A 24985-nucleotide genomic window follows, 5' to 3' on the forward strand; every position below is an offset into this window, starting at 1 on the left:
TTTATAATATATATATTATATTTATATTTATATATTATATTTAATTTTAAATAATTCAAAATTTACTTATGAAATTAAGATGTTTTTGATTTATATAAGTTAGTAAAATAATTTTTAACTTCAAAATTGTTTAGGAAATTTTATACCTATTAATTGTATTGATTCACCTTGATTTTAATTTTTTAATAATTATTGAATTCTTTCGGAAGTGTATATCCGAAACATTCCAAGACGTCTTGGAATATTTCGGAAGTGTATATCCGAAGACACCCCCTCCCAAAAAAATCCGAAACATTCCAAGACCAATTTGGTCTTGGAATATTTCGGAAGTGTATATCCGAAGACACCCCCTCCCAAAAAAAATTCGGAAGTGTATATCCGAAGACACCCCCTCCTAAAAAAAGGTGTTTTCGGAAATGCATTTCCGAAAACCCAAAAAAGGGGGTGTTTTCGGAAATGCATCTCCGAAAACACTTTTTTCGTATTTTCGGAAGTGTATTTCCGAAATAAGACAAATTTTGAAAAAAAAAATAAGCGTTTCGGAAATGCATTTCCGAAGTGAGGGTATTTTGGGTTTTTCACCAGAAGTGACCAAGAAAAGAGGGAGGTGGGTAAAGAAATTTCCTTTATATTTTATTTCTCTTTCTAAATGTTAATAGTTTGTTCTATTACTCAAATTCATATGTTATAAAGTCCATGTATTTTATATTTAAGTTGTTTAAAAATGTGATTTATTATTTACTCCCTCACTTTCTTTTAAGTATCTTTTTAGAAGATTTTTTATTTAAGTGTTGTTTTTATAATTTAATGATAAAATTTATAATTATACTTTTATTTTCTCAATAACTTCGATTCATATTTTTTTTCCGCAGTAGGAGGGCTAAGCCCAAAAGAAAGCAAAAGAGAAACTAATCAACTAATTCCGCTTGCGTCTCTGGCTATCTCATTTAAAAGGAACTCTGGACACTCATTGAATTCCATATTGCTTCCTCTTTGCAGCTTCAAACCATGTTTTGTCAGCATATCAGCGTTTTTATTCGTCTTTCGGTGAATTTTCAACACTCTGGACTCCGTAAAGGAGTTCACCATGGTTTTGATCTGATGAATCAATTTGTTGTCCCGCAACGTGTTTTTGGTTCCTCTTATGATATTGAATGCTTCCTGACTGTCCACTTGGACCTCGACCCTATTGTAGCCTTTCGCTCAGGCCAATTTCAAGTCTTCCTATATACCCCATAACTCTGCAGTGATCACGTTGGCCAATTTCAATTCATATTTTCATAAATTTAATTAATTTTTCAATTAGTTATTGGAAAAAGAGAGAGTATGTATGATTGAATTTTATTTGGAAAGAGAAATTAAATTTGAATTTATTTAGAAAGAGAAAATGAATGAGGGTTTAATAGGAAAAATAACTCTAACAATCAACTGTCTTGGTTGAAGAGCTTTGTGATAAAATGACTCTTAAAAAGGAACGGAGGGAGTATTTTTTTTAGTTGTTCTTTCACACTTTTTCTATCTCACAATTTTTAAATCTTTCAGATTTCTTGCTTGATTCATCATTTATTCAACATCTCATATAGGAATTGGCTTTTTCTAACTGACGAGGCATAATAAATCTTCTTGATAGATTCCATCATTAGGAATTTCTTAACCAGGGATCATTAGAGACTTCACGGAATGTCATTTGACATTATGTGTTGTCTTTATTGAGATTGGTTTTGATATCTTAATCTCGCAAAGGCATCTTGGCAAATCATTTTGGTTCATGTATCTTCTTGACAAATAAAGACTTCATATCATATTGTTGTCATTAACAAAACCATCGTGAACAACTGGTGGTTACATATGTACATGCAAGCACATAGATTCACATTTCTAACATGGAAGCTCTTAGTTCTTTTTTCACTTAAATAGATTCATAAACCGCAAAATATGCACTTTGTCATGACACTAATTACCAATATGTAAAGCCGTTACACTTGACTAAAAAACATTTGTTTGAAAAAACAACAATCTATAGGCGCCTTGATGGGTTAGATCTGGTTTGGCTAACAAGATCCAATAAAAAATGTACAACAAAGGGCTTGAAAGGTCATTAGGAAGCTAATTAGAACATGGTTTTGTTAAATTAATGTATCACAATTTTTTATAGAGATTATTTGCCATGATAACATGCGATACCTATATTGGTCTTGATCTATATATTTAGGACATACCCTTTTTTGGTAGATTAATGCAAGCTAATGGTTCCCTTTTTGAAATATTTTTCAAAGGAAGGTATTACCTTAGAAGTCACATCTCACACGCTTCCTTGGGTTTCAAGCCTAGTTATGCCTGGCGTAACATATTAAGTGTAAAAGAGGTTGCCTCGAAAGGCTCTAGATGGACAATAGGCAATGGGGAGAGTGTCAAAATATGGAAGGATAATTGGGTCCCAACAATCCCGATATTTAAACCTCTTAGTTCTAACTGATCCATGGATCTTGATGCCAAGGTCTGTAGCCTAGTTGATAGTCACTTGGGAAAGTGAAACATGGAAGCGCTCAAGGCCAATTTCGATTGCAGAGATGAAGAGCATTTAGTCATCATCCCTCTCTCCACCATGTTACTAGAGGATAAGCTTATTTGGAATTTAGAAAAGGACGACGAATATTCAGTCAAAACTATCTACCACTTGCTTAGTGATTTTGAGAGAAGCAGCAGACCAAATCAATCAACAAGTAATGATTCAGCCGTGTGGAAGAAAATATGGAAGACTCCAATCCATGAGTGAATAAAGAACTTCATTTGGAGGTTATCCAAATGCATCCTCCCAACCAAGTATAACCTCAGTAAAAAAGGAACCAGGTTAGATGTTTCATGTACGTTTTGTCACCTCTTTCTGCACTGTGAATTCTCCAAGAGAGATTTCTTCTCCCCCCCCCCCCCCCCTCTGGGAATGCGTTTTCCATCTTGTTTGGGTATGTTTGAATGACTCTCAGAATCTCTTAAGATTTGAGACAATAATTTATCCTAGTTGGTGTGTACTGGTTTGTGGAAAATTTGGCAAGCTAGGAATAGAGTAGTGTTCAAGAAAGAGCTATGAGACCCTTAGGCTGTTGCCCAGGATACCTGGGACTCTATTCTAGAATTCATTAGGGTTAACAAGCTTGGTCTACATAAGGAGAATGTACTGCAAAATGTGGTTCCTGTTAGTGGCTCCTAGATTATTCAGTCTGATGCAGGGCATTTTAGTGAAGGAATGGTGCCTTTGGGTTGTGTCGTCAAAAACTTTGATGCTGATATTTCTCTTACTGCTTGCAAACAGTTCTCTAGTTTTGTTGATGCTAGTACGGCAGAAGTCCTCGCCATCAGATGGGCACTTCAGCTGGCCAAGGAGTTAAAGTTAGATGATGTTATTTTCCAGTCGAATACTATGGTTATTGTTGATTGTATTAATGGAAGAAGTTTTTTTGCTGTTCTGGATCCAATTGTGAATGACTGTAAGATTCTCTTAGGAGAATTCAAATCTATGACTCTTGAATTTGAATAGACTTTATAATGCAAATGCACACCACATGATTAGAGTACGCAAGTCCTTTAAGATCTAGAACTTGATTTAGGGCCAGTTTGTTTCAGCTTTAAAAAAATGGATTTTTTCTTTGTATTTTTGAAAATAGATTTTCTAAAACCGTTTTTCAAAATATTACAAGTTTTTTTATATTCGTTTTTTCTAAAATGAAACACTTAATTTGACATCCTATAACATAAACATACATAATTGAAGACCAAAATTTAGTCAAAATCATAATATTTTCAAAAAGTTGTATTTCAAAAATGATTTTTATGAAAATCTATTTGAAATAGCTTCAAAATTAAGTGATTTTTTGAAATTTTGATATTCAAATTTTTTCCCCATAAATAGATGAAATACCTAAAATCACATTTTAAGAATAACTATTCAAATAAAATTTTCATTTGAAGCTTTTATAAAAAGTTTCTTTGTAAAAATTTTTTTCACAAAATTTGGTAACACTATAAAAATCATTTTTAAAAAAAGCCAGAACAAACGGGCCCGTAGTCACATTCCGTTTTTTGAAAATAACTCTGTTAGTATGGTTCCTTTGGCCCCCTTTAATCAATATGATGTTTGTGTTTAAAAAAAAAAACAATGTTTCTTATTTGTAAGTTTGATTTATTATTTTGTGAAATTAAATTAAATTATTTTTCTTTTGATTACATCTTAGAAGATAGTTGAAATAATTGTATGATAGTTGATATTAAGTGTATTTAGATACAATCTATAATATAACAAACTGATTGAGGTGTGCGCACGTATGAATTTCTAACCAGTTTGTCTCGTAAATAGTGGTGCTAGATTTGTCAGTTTAGTGTGAAACAAAATTCAGTTTCAAAGATGCAATGTGAACAAAATCAAGGGGTGCAAAAAGGAAAATAATAGTATTAGTACAAAAGAAAAATAAGTGAACTAACAACAAATCTAAAATCAACTGTCATTCAAACCATTACTGGAGACCGGAGAGTCTGTATTTTACTATTGATAATTGGATCATTTTCGGCGGTTAATTATAGCAATATTAATAATTTATGATAGTAATATTAATAATTTATGTTCCTTTGTAATGCTAACGAGTGCCTCATGGGCACTGGTTAAGAGTTTAAAATGGTAAATTTTGTTTATTAAATACTTTTATTAAATGTAGTGAAAATTAAAATAGTAATTGACTATGGTAAGAAATAAAAGGTATGTTTTTCTTAAAAACACTTGTATTCAATGCACTACAAATTTATAAATAATTGATTTATTTATAGAATATTTTCTATACTTGGAATCCTTAACGAGTGCCCCTGAGACACTCGTTAGCATGACCCTTAAAAAATAATAAATAAATAGCACAACTACAAAAAAAATTTAAAAAACAAATGACATTTCTTGACTTTTGGATCTGAAAAATTGGTGAGCTCAATTGAGTAACTTTTTTTTTCTCAATTTTTTAAAACTTTTTTGTCTTAATGGATTGGGCTCCAGGCCCATTTATTGTCTTTTTTTAGATTTTATTCTGCCACCCTTGAAATTTGACTTGGCATCCAATATTTTTTTATAATACCTATATTATTCTGATTTTTAAAAAAATCGGTGTTTGGAAAAACTTATCATTTTTTAAAAAACTTATTGTTTTACAGGATTTTTTGCAAAACGGAAAATCGGTAGTATAAAAGTATTAGTTTTTTAAAATCCTCCTATACATATTGAATTTTTCGTGGAGCTGCAAAAAACCTGATAGTGTTAATTCAATAGTTAGATTTTGTCGACAATTTTATACGGTTGTGATAGCACCGACTGCTTTGTGTGGTTTAGAATAAGTCCAAACTTGTACAAATATGGATCATGTGTTGTTAGAAAAATTATATTATAATGTCTCACAATTTGCTTAAAGCATAGATGTACTTCAATGAGGTGAAACCTCATGTTGAGTTTGGACCCTTGGAGGACATCACATGTCTCACTCTTCTGAGATTCAAATTGAATAATAAGTTGTCTGATAGGGTCGACCCAATTAATGTGGAGATCCGATTGTAATTTAAAAAATAGGCCTAAATAAAAAATACAATTTTAATAATTAAAAATGACTTACAAATACAATTATATATTAACTAATGGTCAAAGTATTATTTAAACATAAATAAAATTTTATTTTTATTTCTAATTATTTAAAAGGTGCCCTCTTCCAAACATTTTTTTTAAGAAAATTCATTAATTAATTCTTCATATTTTATTGTCTACACTTCTCTTGCCACCACAATATTGTGTATTGTGTGACATTCATTAAATAATTGTTAATTTAATGTATTGTTTTATGTTGAGAAAATGGTTATGTTTTGATATTAAAACGTATATGTTAATGAGCATTAATTTAGGTATGTACGTCCTACTTCATAAAATACTTGTATACTCGTATGTTGTCATATGCTGGTAGATTCCTCTTAGTGAAGAGTGACTTATTTTCTATTGTTAATTACTGGCTTCAGATATTTCCTCATCCTAAGAAAATTCTTCACCATGTTGAGAGTTTATGTAGAAATTTCCTATGGACAGACAAGGATATTGTGAGTTGTAAGACGCCTATATCTTGGGATCACTTATGTGATCCTATAGTTGTAGGAGGTCTAATCCTTCTTGACTTAGGGGTGTGGAACCGTGCATCCTTGGGAAAAATGCTCTGGAATCTTAATACTAAGAAGGATAGAATGTGGATCAGTTGGGTAAATCATTACTATATGAAGCGTGGGGCGGATGCTGCGAATTACTGCCCTAAGCAGAGTGATTCATGGATCATTAAAGCCATGTTTAAACTTAGGGATCTGTTTATGAATTCTATGACTTGGAGGAACTTGATTAGATGGAACATGGCTAGTCCAAGGGCTTTGTTTATATTGTGGATGACATGTCAAAGTAGACTACATACCAAAGATAGACTTGCCAAATTTGGTATTGTGACTGATGGATTATGTTTGTTTTGTGGAGAGGTTGAAACCTGTGACCACTTGTTCTTTGATTGCAGGGATACAAGTTCTTTTTGGCAGCAGGTTTTGACTTGGAGCCAGGATACACATACTCCTCAAGCATGGAAAGATGAATTACAATGGTTAACTACTCATGCTAAGGGAAAAAGCAACAGAGCTAAGCTTCTTCGAATCTGCATTGCTGAAGTATTATACCATGTGTGGATTGTGAGAAACAGTAGATTTTTTAATCCTACAAAAATGGAGCAACTCAATCTGCAATGGGTTTTGGACCGGATCAAGTATAGGGCGAAAATTGCCAGCAAACTAGGAGCTTATGTTGTTAACTTGTAGTTAATTTTGCTTTTCTTTGTAATCAGGGGCTTGGGTCCGATGAGGATCAGCATGTACTAAACGATTTTCTTGGAATATATATATATTCTTTATTGCTCCAAAAAAAAGACAAAAATAAGTTATAAATAAAATAGGCCACCTATATAGTCCTATGTGGATTACAGTATGTTGTAAATATAATAAGCTATAAATAAAATAAGCCACCTATATAATCCCATGTGAATTACAGTATAGTAAGTTGTAAATATTAAAGGCAAAAAGTGAGATATAAATAAAGCAGAGGCCTGTACATATCTGTACATATACATTTCCTGAATTAAGAATTGTCTCTGGCAATTTTCCAATTGGATTACTCACTGCATTCTAAATAAAATTAAGGGGCCCTATAAATTTTGTGGCCCTGTGCTGAGGACCTTGTTGCTCCTCCTCATGGTCAGCCCTATTGCCTGACACCGAGAACAGAAAGATGAGTAAGGTCGAGTTTCTTGCACCATGGATTGATACTGATGGAAGAGTGAAATACGATTGTATTGAGTTGAAGAGTGATGGGGTTTGAAGGTTGTGTGGAGAGCATATCACCGTAAGCTGATAAAGGGATTGATTGAATTTGATGCGGCGATGTTTAGATTTGTCAACGGCATAATCAAGATGTTGAAACGTCCAAAATCAACATGTTAAAACTCTAGAATAATTAATATGTATACCCTAGTAGTTTCCTCATACATATACTAACGCACTAGGTTACCATACTTATCTTAGAGCCAATATAGGCGAAAGCGAGCACCACGGTTAGTCCTAAACTCCACTATCACCAGATTCTTAGTAACTCTTAAGTCATGTACAATAGCAATGTGTGCTAGCTACTAGGTAGTGAGAGAAGGATGAATACATTAGCTTCTAGGAGAAGATGAAATAAAGCAGAGACATCATCCAAGGTAATAGTCATCTCACGAAATTGAAGATGCAAGGAAGATGTCTCCTTATACCATCGCTCAACAAAAGTTGTCCCTAGTTGACCGTCGAGCATCGCCAGCGAACAGTCCATCAGTGAAATGAGACTCCACTCTTCAACCATCACTCTGAAAGCATCAGTTAATTCCAAACGTGAGTGGACTTCTTTAGGGGCATCCAAGAACTTCTTTAGATTCCCACGGTGAGTGGACACCTTCCGTAGAATTCAGTCTTGTAACAAACAAAGTAAAAAGCATCAGTTAATTCCAAACAATCAATAAAAATAAAAAACAAGTTCAAAATAACATATACATATTTCTCCCTACCATAATCTGAATGCCACATGATCGACATATCCAGTGAGTACAGAACTATCAATGGACCCTAAAGAAAAACCTTCATATGTGTATACAGACGGCTCTGTCAAAGCCGGAGAAGTGACTCATGTCTCAACCGAAGGAATAACCTCCATATCACCCGTAGTAGGCGCCTTGTAACACCCCATATTTTCTAATTTTAATTTAATCAGAAATTAAATTATTATTTAGAATTATTTAGTATTTTCGTTGAATTAATTTGGTGAAATAAAGTTGAAGTGTTATTTTATTAATGAGCTTAAAAATAACTTTGGATTTAATTTGAGTTGTTGTGAAGTAAGGAGGGGGTATGTCACTTAGGCCCAATTAAGTTATTTAAGTGGTTAAATAAAATAACCTTACTATGTTGGATTTAGAATTGGAAGAAGGAAGAGATATCATAACACAAAGAGGAATAAGGTTGGAGGAGAGGTGGAGAAGAGAGCCAGGACGGAAGAGAAAAGCTAGAGGAAGTCCAATTTTCGCAGCAAGTTTCTGCAGTGAAACACCTTAGAAAAACGGACGTTTCTCCCAATCCAACCGTTGGATCGTCGCGGTTCTTGGACACAATGTTCCAGACTCGTAGAGGTAACTACTGAACGGAGCGATTTTCGTTTTGATGATTTTAAGTCCCTCTGACAAAGCAGTTTCCGAACAGGTTTTTGTGCGTCTCTGCACGTTGTTAGAAAAGATTCTCAGAGAAAGTTGGAAGCGGCGGCATAAGCTATGGCAACCGGGAGAGTAGAGCAATCTCATATCCAGGTAAGGGGGGACTTATCTAGTTAACATCTATTATCGGGTTAGGGGTTGATGGCATAGAATAGATGTAGAATTCGTATCGATTGAGTCATATGATAGAGTTAGGGATTTGAGTCAATTTGGATGATGATTGATCATTTGGATAGAATCCATGATGTTTGTGTTGCTATGGTTCAAATTGATAAATTATGTGTAAATGCTTGTTTGTGATATTTGATTATGTTTGAATGTGTTGTTGAGGCATGAAATAACATGGAATAATTGTGAATTGATCCTGTTTTTCGTGTATGGTCGAAATGATTCGATTTGAGTTGTGTTGGATGGAAATAAGTTGTTGTCAAAAGGGCTTTTTTTTTGTTTTGTTATAGGTGATGTAACCGGTTACGGTCGGGCTTGTAACCGGCTACGGTTGTGAAAAATGGGGGGTTTTGGGCTGGTTACGAGTTTGTAACCGGTTACGGTGTTGTTCGTAATCGGTTATGGTCAAGCAAAAATAATAGCGAATAGAGTTACGTCAAGCGTAGCCAGTTACGGTTTCCTTGTAACCGGTTATGGCTGAAACTTTTTTTTGAAAATTTGTTCTTCGTAACCCGTTATGCTTTTTCTGTAACCCGTTACACTGATGATTTTTGAAAAATGATGTATTTTGGAAAGTTCATAACTTTTGAACCGTTGGTCCGTTTCGTGTGCCGTTTCGAGTTAAACGAACCTTGTGAAATAATCTATTTGATGATTAATTATGTGATTGTGATTGAATGATGCATATATATATATATATATATATATATACATATATATATATATATATATATATATATATATATATATATAAACATGCTTGATGATGATGATGATTATGATGAAATGACTATTTGATGATGTTACTCATAGACTTGACGATGGTACAAGTATGTTCATGTATGTTTGCATTCATTCATATTCATTGATGATGCTGTATCCATGATGATGTGTTGGATCAGTAAAGGGCATGATTCCCATTGTGTGGAATCTGTGCTGGCAGAGCCGTATCTTGATGATGTTGGATCGGTCATGGGTTATTCTCGTTTGATGATGTTGGTACCACATGCATAGTGTCAGTTCATACATATGCATATTTTTATAACATGATTGGATGTATTCCAGTGTTATAATTATTGATGATTTGTGAGTCGGTTGCTTGTGATGATAAAACTTGTCTGAATGTCTGTTTATGAAACGATTAGGTGAATGATGCAACTATGATGTGTTATTGCTTTACAACCTTATAACATTTGTTAATTATGATGAGACTCACCCTTACATGTTGTCATTTTCAGATTGAGGATAGCGGCTGTTCGACTCGGTGAGGATTAGCTCATGAGTCAGTTATTTCGTTAGCGTCAGGTGTCATGCTCTGATATTTGTCACACTGGGGACGCGATGTTTAGAGTTTATGGTTTATAACTCTGGTTATGTTTTGATGTTTTGAAGGATAAGTTTTAAAGATGTTAAACTTAATTTGTATGATTTAATTTCCGCTGTGTTAACATGAAATGTTTTTAATTGATGATGATTGCCTCAGTGAATGCATGACATAACTGAACGATGTTTTAATTAATTATTGAATTGTGGCACCCTTATTTTCATGTACTCTGAATAAATTTATTTAATTTTCCGCGGGGTTTAGAAGGGTGTTACACGCCTTAATAGTCATCTCTGGAGTAACCTTTTAAGTAGTCGGATCCTCCATCGCAGAAGGATGTGGAACCTTTTTCTCCACACCACCTGCATGTCATCCTCGGCTGTTGCTTAGACATCCTCGGTAATAGGCTCATCATTAGGATCTCTGGTCCATCCAACATCATATATAGATTCTCTACGCCAGTATTATAGATGCACGAAATGCTCGACCATTATTCACCTCTTGTGAGAACCGATCGAGGAAACTCTCCCCGCCCGAATATGTGAGTCCTCGACGTCATCTCTACTTGCACGATCCCTCGCTGCAACAGCTTCAGCTCAGTCATGTTGCCTAGAAGGAATCGTGTTGTCTGATCTTCTAATCCTCATTGAAAAAATGATAAAATTTAAACTACACGAATTTTTTAAAATCAGGAAAGCTTGATGCTTTCTTGTTTTTTTGAAATTTTCGATACACATTTTTCACTTCCAGTTTTTCAAAATATCTGGTATAAATGCATGCATTTTTATCGGTTTTTTCAAAGTATCTGGTAAAAACCATGCATTTTTATCGAATTTTTCAAATAATCCATAAAAATGTATGTATTGTTATCGAATTTTTCAAAATATCCGGTAGAAAATTTTGTATTTTACCCGATTTATTGAAATATCTAGTAAAAATGCATGAAAACTTGAGTTCTTACCGATACTTCTAAAAGTGCGGTGAAAATGCATGTTTTTTTACTAAAAATCCGGTATAAACTTAAAAATTCGATCAAAAATTATACTTACTACACATAAATTCGATAGTTTGTTTGAAAAATCTAGTATTAACAAGAGCTTTTTAAAATACTCAAAATTTTGAAATGAATTTTTATATTTTACACATTCAATATGACCAATGCATCTGAGTTGCGGGGATGCCAAATCAAGTGACAAGATAAAAACTCATCTATCAAACTACATATTAGTTTTATTTATGTACGAATGTCATAGCGATTTTTGAGTAGGATTGACAAACGGGCATGCCCGCCCCGTTAAACTCCGTCTTGTAAAAATCCGTAAAAAAATGATGTGGGCAGGGTGAGTATAGTTGAATTTGCGGGCCTAACCGTAAAAAAATAACGGCGGAGCGGGGAAAGCCCGTAGACACTACACTTTTTTAATCTAAAAATACAAAAAATTATGTAAATGACCATGTCTGCAAAAGCCCACGAAAAAAACGGAGTGGAGCGGGACAAACACATTAGAAGGTGAGAGTCTAAATCCTTAGTCTGCTCCGCACTAAAATACGGATAAAACGGACATACTCAATAGACCGAGCCCGTTTTGTCACCCTTAATTTTAGAGGAGAACGACTGTAAAAGAAAATAACACTGTACGAAGATTATTCAAAGTTTTTTTTATGTAATTGTATCAATTCTTTTGGGAGTTTTTTTTTCCAATTATTGAACCAATTAATCAGATTCATGAGTTACTTCTAATATCAAGTGATTTCAATCTTTCTTATAGCAGTTTTTTTCTTGGAGTCTTTCAATTTATTTCAACCTTCATCTACTTTCATAATCACCCTTTATTATAGCAGTTTATTTCTTGGAGTCTTTCAATTTATTTCAACCTTCATCTTCTTTATTATGAAAGGGAAACCTAAGTCCATATTAGTAATTGTTTTCATTCTGCTCTCAAGTCTCAACATTTAGGTTTTTTCTTCACCCACCTCCTAACCTTCTTGCCCACCCCTGGTGAATTTACCACAATACCCCTTGTTTCGGAAGTTCATTTTCGAAACGGTACTTTTTTTTGGAAAAAAGGTGTTTTCGGAAATGAACTTCCGAAAACGTGTTTTTTTTAATATAAAATATTGATTTCGGAGATGCATCTCCGAAACAAAGTCACTTTTCAGAAAATGTGGTGTTTCGGAAGTTCATCTTCGAGCGCACCCCCCTTGGAGGAATTCGGAAATGCACTTCCGAAAATAGGTCTGGACAGAAGAAAATGAACAATTCGCTTTATTTAATCGGGTGAAAATTACAACGATAATATTACATAAAATTAAAGTTACATATTGTTAAACACGGGTAGGTGGGGATGAGAGAGTGGTGGGGAGAAAAAAAGGCTTCCAAATTTCAAAAGGTTTATTTATTATTTTAATAAAAATACGTACAACTGAAAGTAACAAATGACGGAGGAGGTGTAACCGGAGCCGAAACATATGACGGAGGAGGTGGATGTCCGGAGGAAGAAGACCCGGAGGTACGTCCACCGCGAGACAAAGGAGCCAATCAATGTAAGCTATAATTTATCATTATCATCAGGGGACGTCATTACAAAAAATTGGAAAAAAAATCTTATTATTTTTAATCTTGATTTTTTAGAAATGACGTCCCCAGATGATAATCATTAACTATAGCTTACATTGATTGGCTACTTTGTCTCGTGGTGGACGTATCTCCAGTTCTACTTCCTCCAGACATCCACCTCATCCGTCATATGTTCCGACCCCGGTTACCACTTCCAAAAACTAACATGATAAATCCAATACAAATACACTGTGCGATACAATCCGAAATCAGAACAAAACAAAACAAAAACATGTTATTCTGCCCGACGAGCGTTACAAAATACACATCAAACAAAAAAAAACACGTTATTCTTCCCGACGAGCGAACTCCTCCGAATGAAGATAATTATACCAATCCTCATCCCACTCAGTCTCAGAACCATCAGCGTTGATCACGACTCTCACGCCTGAAGACTGAGCTTGAGCATCCGGGCCCCGGGCCCCCTGGGAACGAGAAGTAGAGTCGGTCGAAACCTTCTTCTTCTCCTTCACCTCCTTCACCTCCTTCACCTCCTTCACCTCTTTCACCTCTTTCTTTGAAGAATCCTTTCTTCCCTTAGCGCCCTCTCTAGAAGACATGTTCCTGTAAACAATTGAAATCGATTAATATGCGAGACAAAATAAAAAACAAAAAAATTTGAACTTCTGATATATTTCGGAAGTTCATTTCCGAAAACTGGGATGGAGGTGTTTTCGGAAATGAACTTCCGAAACACCCCTGCGATGCAATTTCCTGCAACTTCCATGGCAGACCCCTAAATCAACCTTCAAACCAAATCAAAATGCTTCTAAACAACCTAAATACTACTAACAACCTAGCCATATATCATTTATGCAATTAAAACCCTAAATAACATGCATTTGAATAATAGATCTAAAAATTTCAAAACTGACAAAGTGTTAGGATTGAGGGCTTTTGAATGTTGTTTAGCAGTGTGATTGGAGCCTTGATGCAGCTTTGGAATTCTGTTTGCACAAATTTTCGCCTCTGCCACTTTTTGTTTTGATTTAGGGTAAATGATTGGGGGAGGGGGAGTGTTTTGATAAATCTGCAGAAATCGCAGTATTTCGGAAGTGAACTTCCGAAATAATTGTTTCAGAAATGAACTTCCGAAGTAAGTCAATTTTTTTAAAAAAACACGCTTTCGAAAATGAACTTTCGAAGCAGGGGTAGTTTTGGTTTTTCGCAGGAGGTGACCACCCATAGGGAGGTGGGTAAAGAAATTTTCCAACATTTATTGTGAACACACCTCCTGCCAATTTTGAAAAACATGAAACATGTTTCATTGGGTCAAAACTCAACGTGTTACATGGTACTCTCTAGTCTCATGTTAAATGTTTTTTTTTATAATATATATTAATTTTTTTAAATACCAATACATTATTTATTAATTTTATTATTATGTTATTATTTATCATATTTTAATTTTTTTTAAAGTCTAATTATCAGAATTTCCGACTTTATAAGTGAAATACATTTAGAAATAAATTTTATTTTAACATAAATGACATAAATTATCAAATAAACTTTACTTTAATTTTTAATTAACAAATGTTAATTTGTTACAATGTTGAATTTCATAACCTCGTTATTATTAAGACCTCTATATTCCTCCTCCAAAATATGAAGCCACTTGATCACTCCTCAATAGGATCCCATTGGTTAAAGAATTAAGAAATAAATTTGGAGAATAATGCAACCACCAGAGTCTCTAATTGCACATATCATGACAAAAAAAATGTTTCTCATCTACATCGATTCTACACTCCAAGTTGAAGCAAACGTTTGGAAATCGAAATATGGAATATATATAATGTGGTCCTCTTTGATTCACAGACGTACCAAACATGTTTCATTAAAAATGCTACGTTCCATAATAGACTTGTCGTTAGAGCCAACCTTGTAGCAATAAATAACCATGTGAAGTGCAGAGGACTTATTAAAATAAGTGATTCTCATATTTAAAATTGTAACGATTATTTTTAAATGGTTGAAGTTATCTTATGCTAAGTAACTATTTGACAATATTTTATTTTCAAATTTGTTCATGTGAAAGGTGATTCCAAAAATGTGGTTACAATTATTAGTAACCCCTTCATGTTACTCCGTCAGATCCACTAAGCTCGTAAAATTTAAACTAGCGGGTGTTTTTTAAAATATTTTCTTCTCCTATTGCAAGTTTTTCTCCATTTCTTGTTACATTCATTTTTTATCTATCATCAAATAAATATTAGACACTCATTCTCTCTTGATAAAATTTTTAAATTTTTCTCACATTTTTTCCCATACTTTTTTAATTTCATTTTAATTTTTTTCTCTATTTATTTATTATTACTATAAATATTAATAATTTATTTTTTAATTTTAATAAAATTAAAAATTTATTTATCTTACGAATCACTATCAACAAAATATATATTTTATTTTAACCCATCATTATCTTAATTTGAGAGACAAAATCTTTATTTTTAAATATTAATTTTTTTCTTTCTCCATCTCACGATTCCTTTCTTTCTTTTTTATGATTATTTAATAAAATTAAATTTATATAATTATTGTTCATTTTACAATTAAGTAAATTATTTCAAATTTTTCATTTGTATTTCAATATATTGTATATCACATCAAATAAATTTTTTTATCTCACGAGTCATTATTAGCATAATGTCTATTTTATTTAATCAATAATTACATTTATTTGAGAGACAATTTTATTTTTAAATGTTAAATTTTCTTTTTCTCCATCTCACAAATTCTTCTTTTATATGGTTGTGTATTATTCCCTCCGTTTTTTATTATAAGTCGTTCTGGAAAAAAAATTGTATTTTAATATAAGTCGCTTTAAAATTTCAATGAATAATTAATGCTATTTTTTCTATTATATCCTTAAATATTGATTATTCTCTCTCCTTTCAATTATATAAATTTATCTTCCACATGTCATTAATGAAGGATAATTTTGTAAAAACCTTCATAATTTCTCATTTTCATACAACAATTATTATTTTTCTTAATCTGTGTGAAAAATCTAAAACGACTTATAATAAAAAACGGAGGGAGTACAATTAAATTTATATGATCATTGGTTATTTATAATTAAGTCATTTATTTCAAATTTATATATATTTAAATATATTTTATACAATATCAAATAAATTTTTTTGGTGCGGCAAAATAAATATTTTATTAATTTTATATAAAAAAAATTCAATGATTAATATTCCCTATTGTCACTATTATAAAAAATAATACTTTCAAATTTTGGCATCTGTTATAAACCAAATTCAAATAATTTTTAAACTAAATAATGTTTGTATTATTAGGATATTTTGAATTGGATTTTAAAAATACCTCTCTTTAAATTGCATTTAAATTGTTTCTAACTGTCAGTTAGTAACCACCATAAGAATAAAGAATAAACGTCTCAACATTTTTTTTTTAAAAAAAACTAAAATATATTAATCACAAAACAACACTTCAAATACAAGATGTACCAGAAGAGTTGCTCAAAAATACAATCACACATTTCACATAACGATAACCGAAAACTCAACCTAGCCACCATTGTTTAGAATGCACTGAAACGGATTAATCCTCCAAACCTGATACTCAACTCTAAAGGAAGACATGTGAGCCTTTAGCTACCAATAGGCATGGATTTTAACTTTTTCTGAAAAACGCATTGGTTCCTCGTTTTTCAAATGGACCAAGCAGTTGCTACCTAAATAATATGTAACACTTGGATGCATTCTTTTCTCCAATCACCCAACGACACAAATTGGTCATAATGATCCTTACAATTTCCTTGAAAAATCAATCCCCAACAACCCTGATAAAAACAACCAAAAATTACTATAAAATTCACACCGGAAAAACATATGATCCCGAGACTCATTTAAGCCACATAAAGATGGACAACTTTTCTCTATTGGGCTAATAATATGTCTTCGCATCAAATTGTCTGTCATCAGAAGTCTGTTACGAAATAACCGCCAAACAAAGAGATTAACCTTCAAAGGCACCGCTTTCATCCACCAAAGCTGATGGTAACGAACCAAATGATCATCCAAACTTTTTCTCAATAAATGATATGCATTGTTCACATTATAACAATTTGAATCATGAAGTCTCCACCCCACGAATTAGCCACATTAACATGCAAAACCACAGAACTTAAAAGCAAAATGCACTCCCTCGCCATCTCTTCCTCTCCCACACAAACAACCTCCTACTCCATCTCCACGTGACTCCATCCACCCCCACTTAAAGAATACATATGTGCAACTGACACATCCTTATCCACAGCTAACTCAAAAAGCCTACTAGAATGATTCATCAACGTCCCTCCTTCCAACCAAGGATCCTTCCAGAACAACGACTCTACCCCATTACCCATAACATGTTCAATATTATTGAGCAACCGCCCTCTATCGACCATGTCAACTCCTAGTCTAATCCTATTCACTGTCTGCCACCACACAGACCCTTCACCACTCTCATACCTCAACCACCCTCCTTCCTCTCCATACCGCTGAGCTAACACCCTATACCAAAGGCTTCCCCCCTCCCTCAACATCCTCCAACACCATTTCCCCAATAAAGCCACATTAAACTCCCTCGACCTTCTCACTCCTAAACCTTCAATCTCCTTACTCAAACAAATAGAATATCAATCAATCCACGTCATTTTACTCCTATCCTTCCTACCTCCCCAAAAGAAAGCATTAAACAAAGATTTGAGAGTAGAAATTCAACAATGTACGTCAATAAAAATAGTACTCTCCGTTTTAAATTATAATTTATTTTATAAAAAAATTATTCTAAATTATAAATCACTTTGTAATCTCAATACAACATTAATTTATTAATGACATTTTTTCTAATAAACCCTCTTTATTATGTAATTAAAGAAGAATAATATTGTAAGGTCATACTCTATTAATGAGCTTTTTAATTTGTGTGAAATATTCAAAATGTCTTATATTTTAAAACGGAGGGAGTATTTATTATTATGACATTGATGAAAAAAATTTAAAAAATATATTTTTTTGTAAAATAGTTTAAACTAATTTTTAAAATTTAATTAATTAAAATAAACAATTCAGTTTATTAATTATTTATATAGTTTTAGCTTTTTGTGGTGCAATGCGGTTTAGTTGATTATTAAGGTTTATTTAATCTTATTTTTACACATCTCTGATGTAGATATATATGTTTGATTTTATGTTTGGAGCATCTAGAATTGATTTTAAATGTGTAGAAATAATTTTGATATGTTTGCTTGTTCTCAGGTACATTAGAGTATACTTTCTATAATTGATTATACCTAAAGCTAAAGCTAGAATCTATAGCTTTTAAGTTTAAACATGATTTTTTCACTGAAATTTACTCAAATTATCAAAATATAAATCACTTTAATTTGAACTCACTTTTTGTTGGAAGTAAAAGGTATAACTGGGGAGCTGAAAGGTATACTTGCTAAAAGTATAATATGTGACAACCCTTTTATGTTATAGGGTTGTCAAAGGTTTTAAGAATTGTTACGAGGTTAGAGTTAGCTCACGTGTGAAGATGAGAAGCTCTATATGTGGTATTTTGCGTAATGAGTTGAATCTCCTTTTCATCCTTAGGATTGATATATTTATAAAAATCCCTGGGTCTGGATCTCAGGATCCTAGGAAGTTGCAATCGCTTCTAGGAGCGTGCGGAGTTGGCAATCAATTCCTTTATAATTCTAGAAAACATGATCTTCCCTTTTGACTCTTTCTCTCTCTCTCTCTCTCTCACACACACACACACACGCGCTATTGTGGATCGGGATGCGTTGCTTTCAGATTCTCACTAACGTGCATGTAATTTAGGAAATGGGCGACACAACCAGAAAATGGGCGACACAACCAGGAAATGGGTGGCCATGAGGCTGGTGTGGGCGACATGTTATGTCATCTCTCCTTAATGAAAATTTCTCCTAGACACTGCCTCTCCCCCGTCCCTAAAACCGGTTGGGACTAATAATTAGTCCCCCTCCCCCAACGTTGAATAGATTCTCCTGCCCCAAGCCCGCCCCCACCCGGCCCGCTTAAAATGTAATATTTTTTTTAATACATATTTTTTTTCATTTAACAATAAATACCAACAATTAAACTAAATAATTGATTATTTTAAAAATAATCATAATGCTTGATATTTTTATTTAATTTGTATTTTCAAAAAAATAAATAATAATTTTGATAAACATTAAGAAAGGGTAAATGACTAATAAAATTATTAAAAATAAAAGTAATAAATTAAATTAGATAGGTGGGCCGGGGTGGGTGCGGATCGGTACTAGCGTCCCCCTGCCCCTACCTTCACCCCCCGTAACTAAAAACAGTGGTTTCCCCGCACCCGCACCTGCCCCTAATTAAATAGGGTTTTCCCCGTTTAATTTGGGGCAGGGACAAATGGGTCTAGGCGAAGCTGAATTTATTTGCCATGCCTATACCCGATCCCTTAAGCACGAGGGCTTGGAAAGGGTGAATCCCTTTCTTACCTAGATGAGTCCCTTAGGCATGTGGCGAGTCCCTTAAGTATGGGGCGAGTCTCTCAAGTATGGCCTGAGATATACCTCCAGGTGTCAACGAGGTGAATCCTTATACGTTAGGTGAGGGAAATCCCCAAGCGTCATTCAAGGTGAAACACACGTGAGACATTAAATGCGATCAATGATGATTTAGTCTTGAGACGCCAAATTGGCCTTAATCTTTCATACGTGTTAGAAGCATGCATAACCTTTCGTGTCTGATGAAAACATATGAGACCATTGATCATCCTTAGCCTTTAAACCTCTATAAAAAGGGTTCAACCCTAAATATTATACTTTTCGCGCATTTTAGTCTAGAAGTTCTAGAAAGTTTTCTCTGAGTCCATAACAAGTCATTAAGCCTTCTCAAGCTCAAGCCCCCATTTACATGTGCATGTTTGATACCAATTTTTCTCCCTTTTTCATTTATAATGGTAATTATGGATTTAACGAGACTGACAGCCTAGTGGAGCCATTGAGTCCTAATGAGTGTATGACCATGTGGAATCAGTACTATAGAAATATCAAACGTACTGACCAAACGATTGACTACAAATTGATGGATATAGGCATGTTTTTTAGGTACGAGAGTTCCACTATCTCCAATAGCGATGCTAGTCGACTAGGCCATCGCAACTTCTTTGATCAAGTCGACTAGGTCATCACGGCCTCTGTTGTATTAGTCAAATTGCACCATCGCGGCCCCTTTGATCAAGTCGACTAGGCCATCGCGGCCCCTTTGAACAAGTCGACTAGGCCATCACAGCCTCTATCGCCTTAGTCAAATTACGCCATCGCGTCCCCTTTGATCAAGTTAACTAGGCCATCACGGCCTCTGTTGCATTATTCCAATTTCACCATCGCGACCCCTTTGATCAAGTCGACTAGGCCATTACAGCCTCTATCGCCTTAGTCAAATTGCGCCATCGCGGCCCCTTTGATCAAGTCAACTAGGCCATCGCAACCTCTGTCACATTAGTCCAATTGCACCATCGCGGCCCCTTTGATCAAGACGACTAGGCCATCGCAGCCTCTGTCGCATTAGTCAAATTGCCCCATCGCGGCCCCTTTGATCAAGTCGACTAGGCCATCGCGGCCTCTCTCACATTAGTCAAATTGTGTCATCGCGGCCCCTTTGATCAAGTCGACTAGGTCATCATGGCCTCTATCACATTAGTTAAATTGTGTCATCGCGGTTCCTTTGATTAAGTCGACTAGGCCATTGCGGTCTCTCATCGCATTAGTCAAATTGAGCCATCATGCCCCCTACGACACAAACCGGCTAAACTTTCAAGGTCATATGTCGTACAACTGGTTGACCCTTCATGTTTTTGTGAACCGGTCCTCAACTATATTCAGTATAGTTTCGCATCTAGAGAACACTTCATTCCGCTATGCAGATCTCTTGCTTAGGGGAAATTATATAGTGTAAAACCGATTCATACAAGTCACAACTTTAAGCATGCTAGTTAAAAGTTCAAAGCGAAATTAAGGCATTCAAAAGAGGTCCATAGAGGCCATAGTAATTGTGCATGCCACTCGGGTCTTAAAAATATTACACACTCGAGAACACAAAATATAAAAACACAGAACATCAAGCGTCGGGTTGGTCAATAGGATGGTCCTCGGGATTCTCCGTGTGAGGATCTCTACCATCTTTGTCATGCACATTCCCAGTTTCGACTTCAGAAGATCCGTCATCCGGGTCCACCAACTGACCATCACGAACAATCTTAAAGAAGTCCATGGCTTCAACATTCAGATCGGACTATAGAACCTAAGCTTGCACTTTGGCTCTCTCAAAAGCCCCGTCGCCAGTAGAAAGGACGTCGAGTTGAGCTTCCTTTAAAGAAATCTTAAGTTAGGATTAGACTCCTTAAGCTTCTCGACCTCCTTGGCCGATTCCTAGAGTTTCTCAACCTCTTGGGTAAGGTTGGCCAGAAGAGTTTTCAAACTTTTTCTTTCCTATGACAGTCGGGTTAGTTGCTTATTGACCTCATCGAACTTTTCAGTCTAGGTCCTCAAATCTTCCTTCAAGTTAGTCACTTCTTGAGATAAACGGCGCTCAGCTTGGTCAGAATCATCCCCCACTTCAAGTAGATCCAGAACTATCACGGCACTCCGCATTAAATATGCTCCCAAGTTGGCAGTAAGCTATTGAGGTCCAATGGATTTTGCTTTAGCATTGTCTTCATCTAAATTCAAATGATCATATAGGAACCTCAAGCCATAAAAACTATTTTCCCAAAACTTGAATTGTGGATCTGGATGGGACGGTCGGCTACCCTGCCCGGTTTCTTGCATCACGGCAGAAACGGCTTGATCAATGTTACTGATAGGTTCAGTCAGCGCGAGCTTTTATTTCTTGGTAGGAAGAGGCTCAAAGACACGAGGGACGTCAGAGCTGGCCGCGGGAACCTCCTGCATCTCTTTAACGTTTTCCGATTTCTTCCTCTAGAGAGCTCGGATTTGTAGACTGAAGGGATCCGACTTCAGCGTAGATTGGGTAGCGGCATGCCTTACCCTAGCTTCAACCATCAGCTTTCGTTGATCCTTGAGATTGGCGGAGGACATTTTCTCTGCACAAAAGGTAAAAATATTTTCTTTAAACTTAAAAAGGGGCAAATAATCTGCATGATAGTATAAACACAAAATCAGTACCTAAATAAGCCAATAGTGTGGCTTGGTCGTCATATTTCTCTATAATATCTTTGGTTTTCATCACGGAGAAGGCATCTAAGAAGAAAAGAGCCTGAATCTCATCAACACTTAGCTTGTCATAGTCATAGCCAAGAATGAGGACGGGATTCTCGGTGCAATAAAAAGGGAAGCACCGACATCCATCAGAGTTGTATAACACTTCCGGGAACTCATTCCCTCCTCTTACCCAGACAAACCGGTTCTTGAAATCTTCATAATTTGAGGTATAGGCTCGGAGAAAACTCCGGCCCGGGGACCCATTGATACTTACTCAACTTCCTTTGCTAGTCCCCTTTAACTCAAAGAGAGAGAAGAAGATACCCATAGTAGGATCGATGAGTAAAGCCTCACATATAAACTCAAAAGCTTTTATAACACCCCATCCATTAGGTCGGATCTGGACCGGGGATATATTCATGGCGGTTAACAGGTCGGCCTCAAAATCAATAAAAGGAAACTGACTACAGAAATAATCTAAAAGGTTCAAATAAAAATAAAAGGACTCGTTGCCAACACCCTGAGGACGAAAAAGACACACGGTTTCACCCTCCTCACACACGTCCAAAATCACGTATGCCTCATTCCCACTAGAAGAGATGCTATTCTTAGAGAGAATTTTCTCTATATCATCACGGTCCACCGAGCTACTCTTGTATTTTAATACTTCTGCATCGATAAAAGATCCTCCCATTTCCGTGAGAATCTCTACTGAAACTGACGACCCATATTCCGAGTCAGTTTCGCTAAAAGATTCATAAAGGTCCCCATACACTTCGTGAATGATTTAGTTGGATTCAACCCGACACATATGACCCTTACATGAATCCATGCATTGCTTCCAGAGAGTTTTTCTCTCATCAGCGGTTTGGGGAGCAACAATGTTCCCCGACTCATCAGATTCTCTAATGATAACCATGATGAAAGGAAAGCGAAAGAATAAAAGGAATGGAGAGAAAATTACTTGATGAAGAAAGCTGGAACGAAGGGAAATCACTTCTGAGCAAGCTTTGAGAGGGAATGCTTAGAAATCGCAAAAGGAGGTAGAAAGGAAGGGCAAACATTTTGAAGAAATTCAACATCAGGTTTAAGGGTTTAATAAAGCAAGTTTATGTTACCCATACATGCTCATAATTACTATCATATTCGAAAAATTAAATGCGGTAATAAGTAATGAAAATATCCTGACACACACAAGGACAAATTCTTTTCTGACCATTAGATGGGCCTAAGAGTCGACTTCCCAGACCGGTCCGAAGTAAACTCTGTATTGACCGAACTATTCATCCCTACAGAATTTTAGATCGGGGGGCATGTACATATTTGGAAGGGTTTGGGCCGGTCAGGGAAGCCGACACTTGAAGGAGGAAGTAGACACACGATAAAGATTGGGTTAAATCTTAAGAAGCCTAGTTGGATCTCCAACTCGACAGGGACGCACGACCCGGATTGGATCTTCAACTCGGCAGGGACTCACAACTCGGAATGGATATCCAACTCGGTTAGGGTCCTTAGCTCGACCAAGACGAATTATGCAGGTCGGCGGATGTTCTCACAAGTAGGCACGCAACCGTTTTACTCTAATCGGTTGTAACCGCCACCAACACATGAAGGACTCCGCCGTTACGGGAGTTACATCCCTTTAACTACCAGGTGGTGGAGGTTACTGAAATTCGCTCATAATGGAGGAAATCAAAAGTTCCTTCCTCCATTTATGATGGTGATTACCGCTCCAGTAGCTATAAATAGGGCTCCCACATGAGGGATAAACAAGACGCATCGATGCTGAGCTTGCACTATTTGCACTGTTCAAATCCCTAAAGTTATACACTTACAAACTCATGTGTGACTTTGTCAGAATCTTCTTCCGGAGAATAATCAAATGTGTTATGTAGAAACATTAACATTAAATATTATTATATTTGAACCAATTCAATTGAAAAGTGATTATTAAATTATAATACAAATAAAATAATATAAATTAAGGGATCAAATATATGCTGCTTATTTATAATTATCATTCAAATAAAAGTTAAAATTGCTTAAATATTACTTAAATATAATGTGGCAATTTAAACTCACAAATTATAACACAAACAACTAAAAAATTTCTCCCATTAAAGATGCTGTATGAGATATAGATGATCGAAAGGTAGTACCTCCTAATTATTTATAGGCTCCTAACTCTACATTTGTTTTCTGTCTGTATAGTGTATACCCACTTTGATGTAAGGATTTAAGAACAAGTCAGTCTATGATGGATTCATAGGTTAGTAAGAAATGGGGGTAAAAGGTCTAAATTCACCTCCCTAACTTGTTTGTAAGAAAAGCTTTAATGGTACTATAAAACTTAATTTTAACCAAGAAAAAAAAGGCTTGACAAGTAACTAAGGCTTCAATTATGTGTTCTAGAAAAAAAACACAAGTGTGCCTATAGCCCACAGCAACAAAAGACAAAGTAATATTAGCCAAATTGTGCCTTATAAGTTATATTTGACAACAATGTGAGTGAAACTCAAAAAAAAAAAAAAACTGTTATCAGATCCACCATAGTAACAGCTTTGAACCATGTTTTGATCCTGACCTAACCCTTTATTCCTGGAACATATTCTGATACAGTTCTTGTCTTGCACTTCATAAGTTCATATGTATGCTTACAACCAATTACTCTTTAAACAACTTCAGATAATGAAACAAGCACCCATGTAAACAACATACGTTCTTGCACAATATTTTGTATATTAAACATTAATGAGAATATTGATAGAATTAACAAAAATAAGAGAAATACCAAGACA

At 34.9% G+C, this 24985-nt stretch overlaps 1 protein-coding gene across 1 annotated transcript; it reads left to right on the top strand.

Moving 5' to 3' along the window:
- Nucleotides 1-5961: 5961 nt before the first annotated feature.
- Nucleotides 5962-6861, top strand: LOC131644417 (uncharacterized). The gene has a single exon (XM_058914916.1). It carries the CDS (start codon nt 5962-5964, stop codon nt 6859-6861), a length of 900 nt encoding a protein of 299 aa, XP_058770899.1.
- Nucleotides 6862-24985: the final 18124 nt, after the last annotated feature.

The sequence above is a fragment of the Vicia villosa genome, linkage group LG1, assembly GCF_029867415.1.
Source record: "Vicia villosa cultivar HV-30 ecotype Madison, WI linkage group LG1, Vvil1.0, whole genome shotgun sequence".
Classification (NCBI taxonomy): domain Eukaryota; kingdom Viridiplantae; phylum Streptophyta; class Magnoliopsida; order Fabales; family Fabaceae; genus Vicia; species Vicia villosa.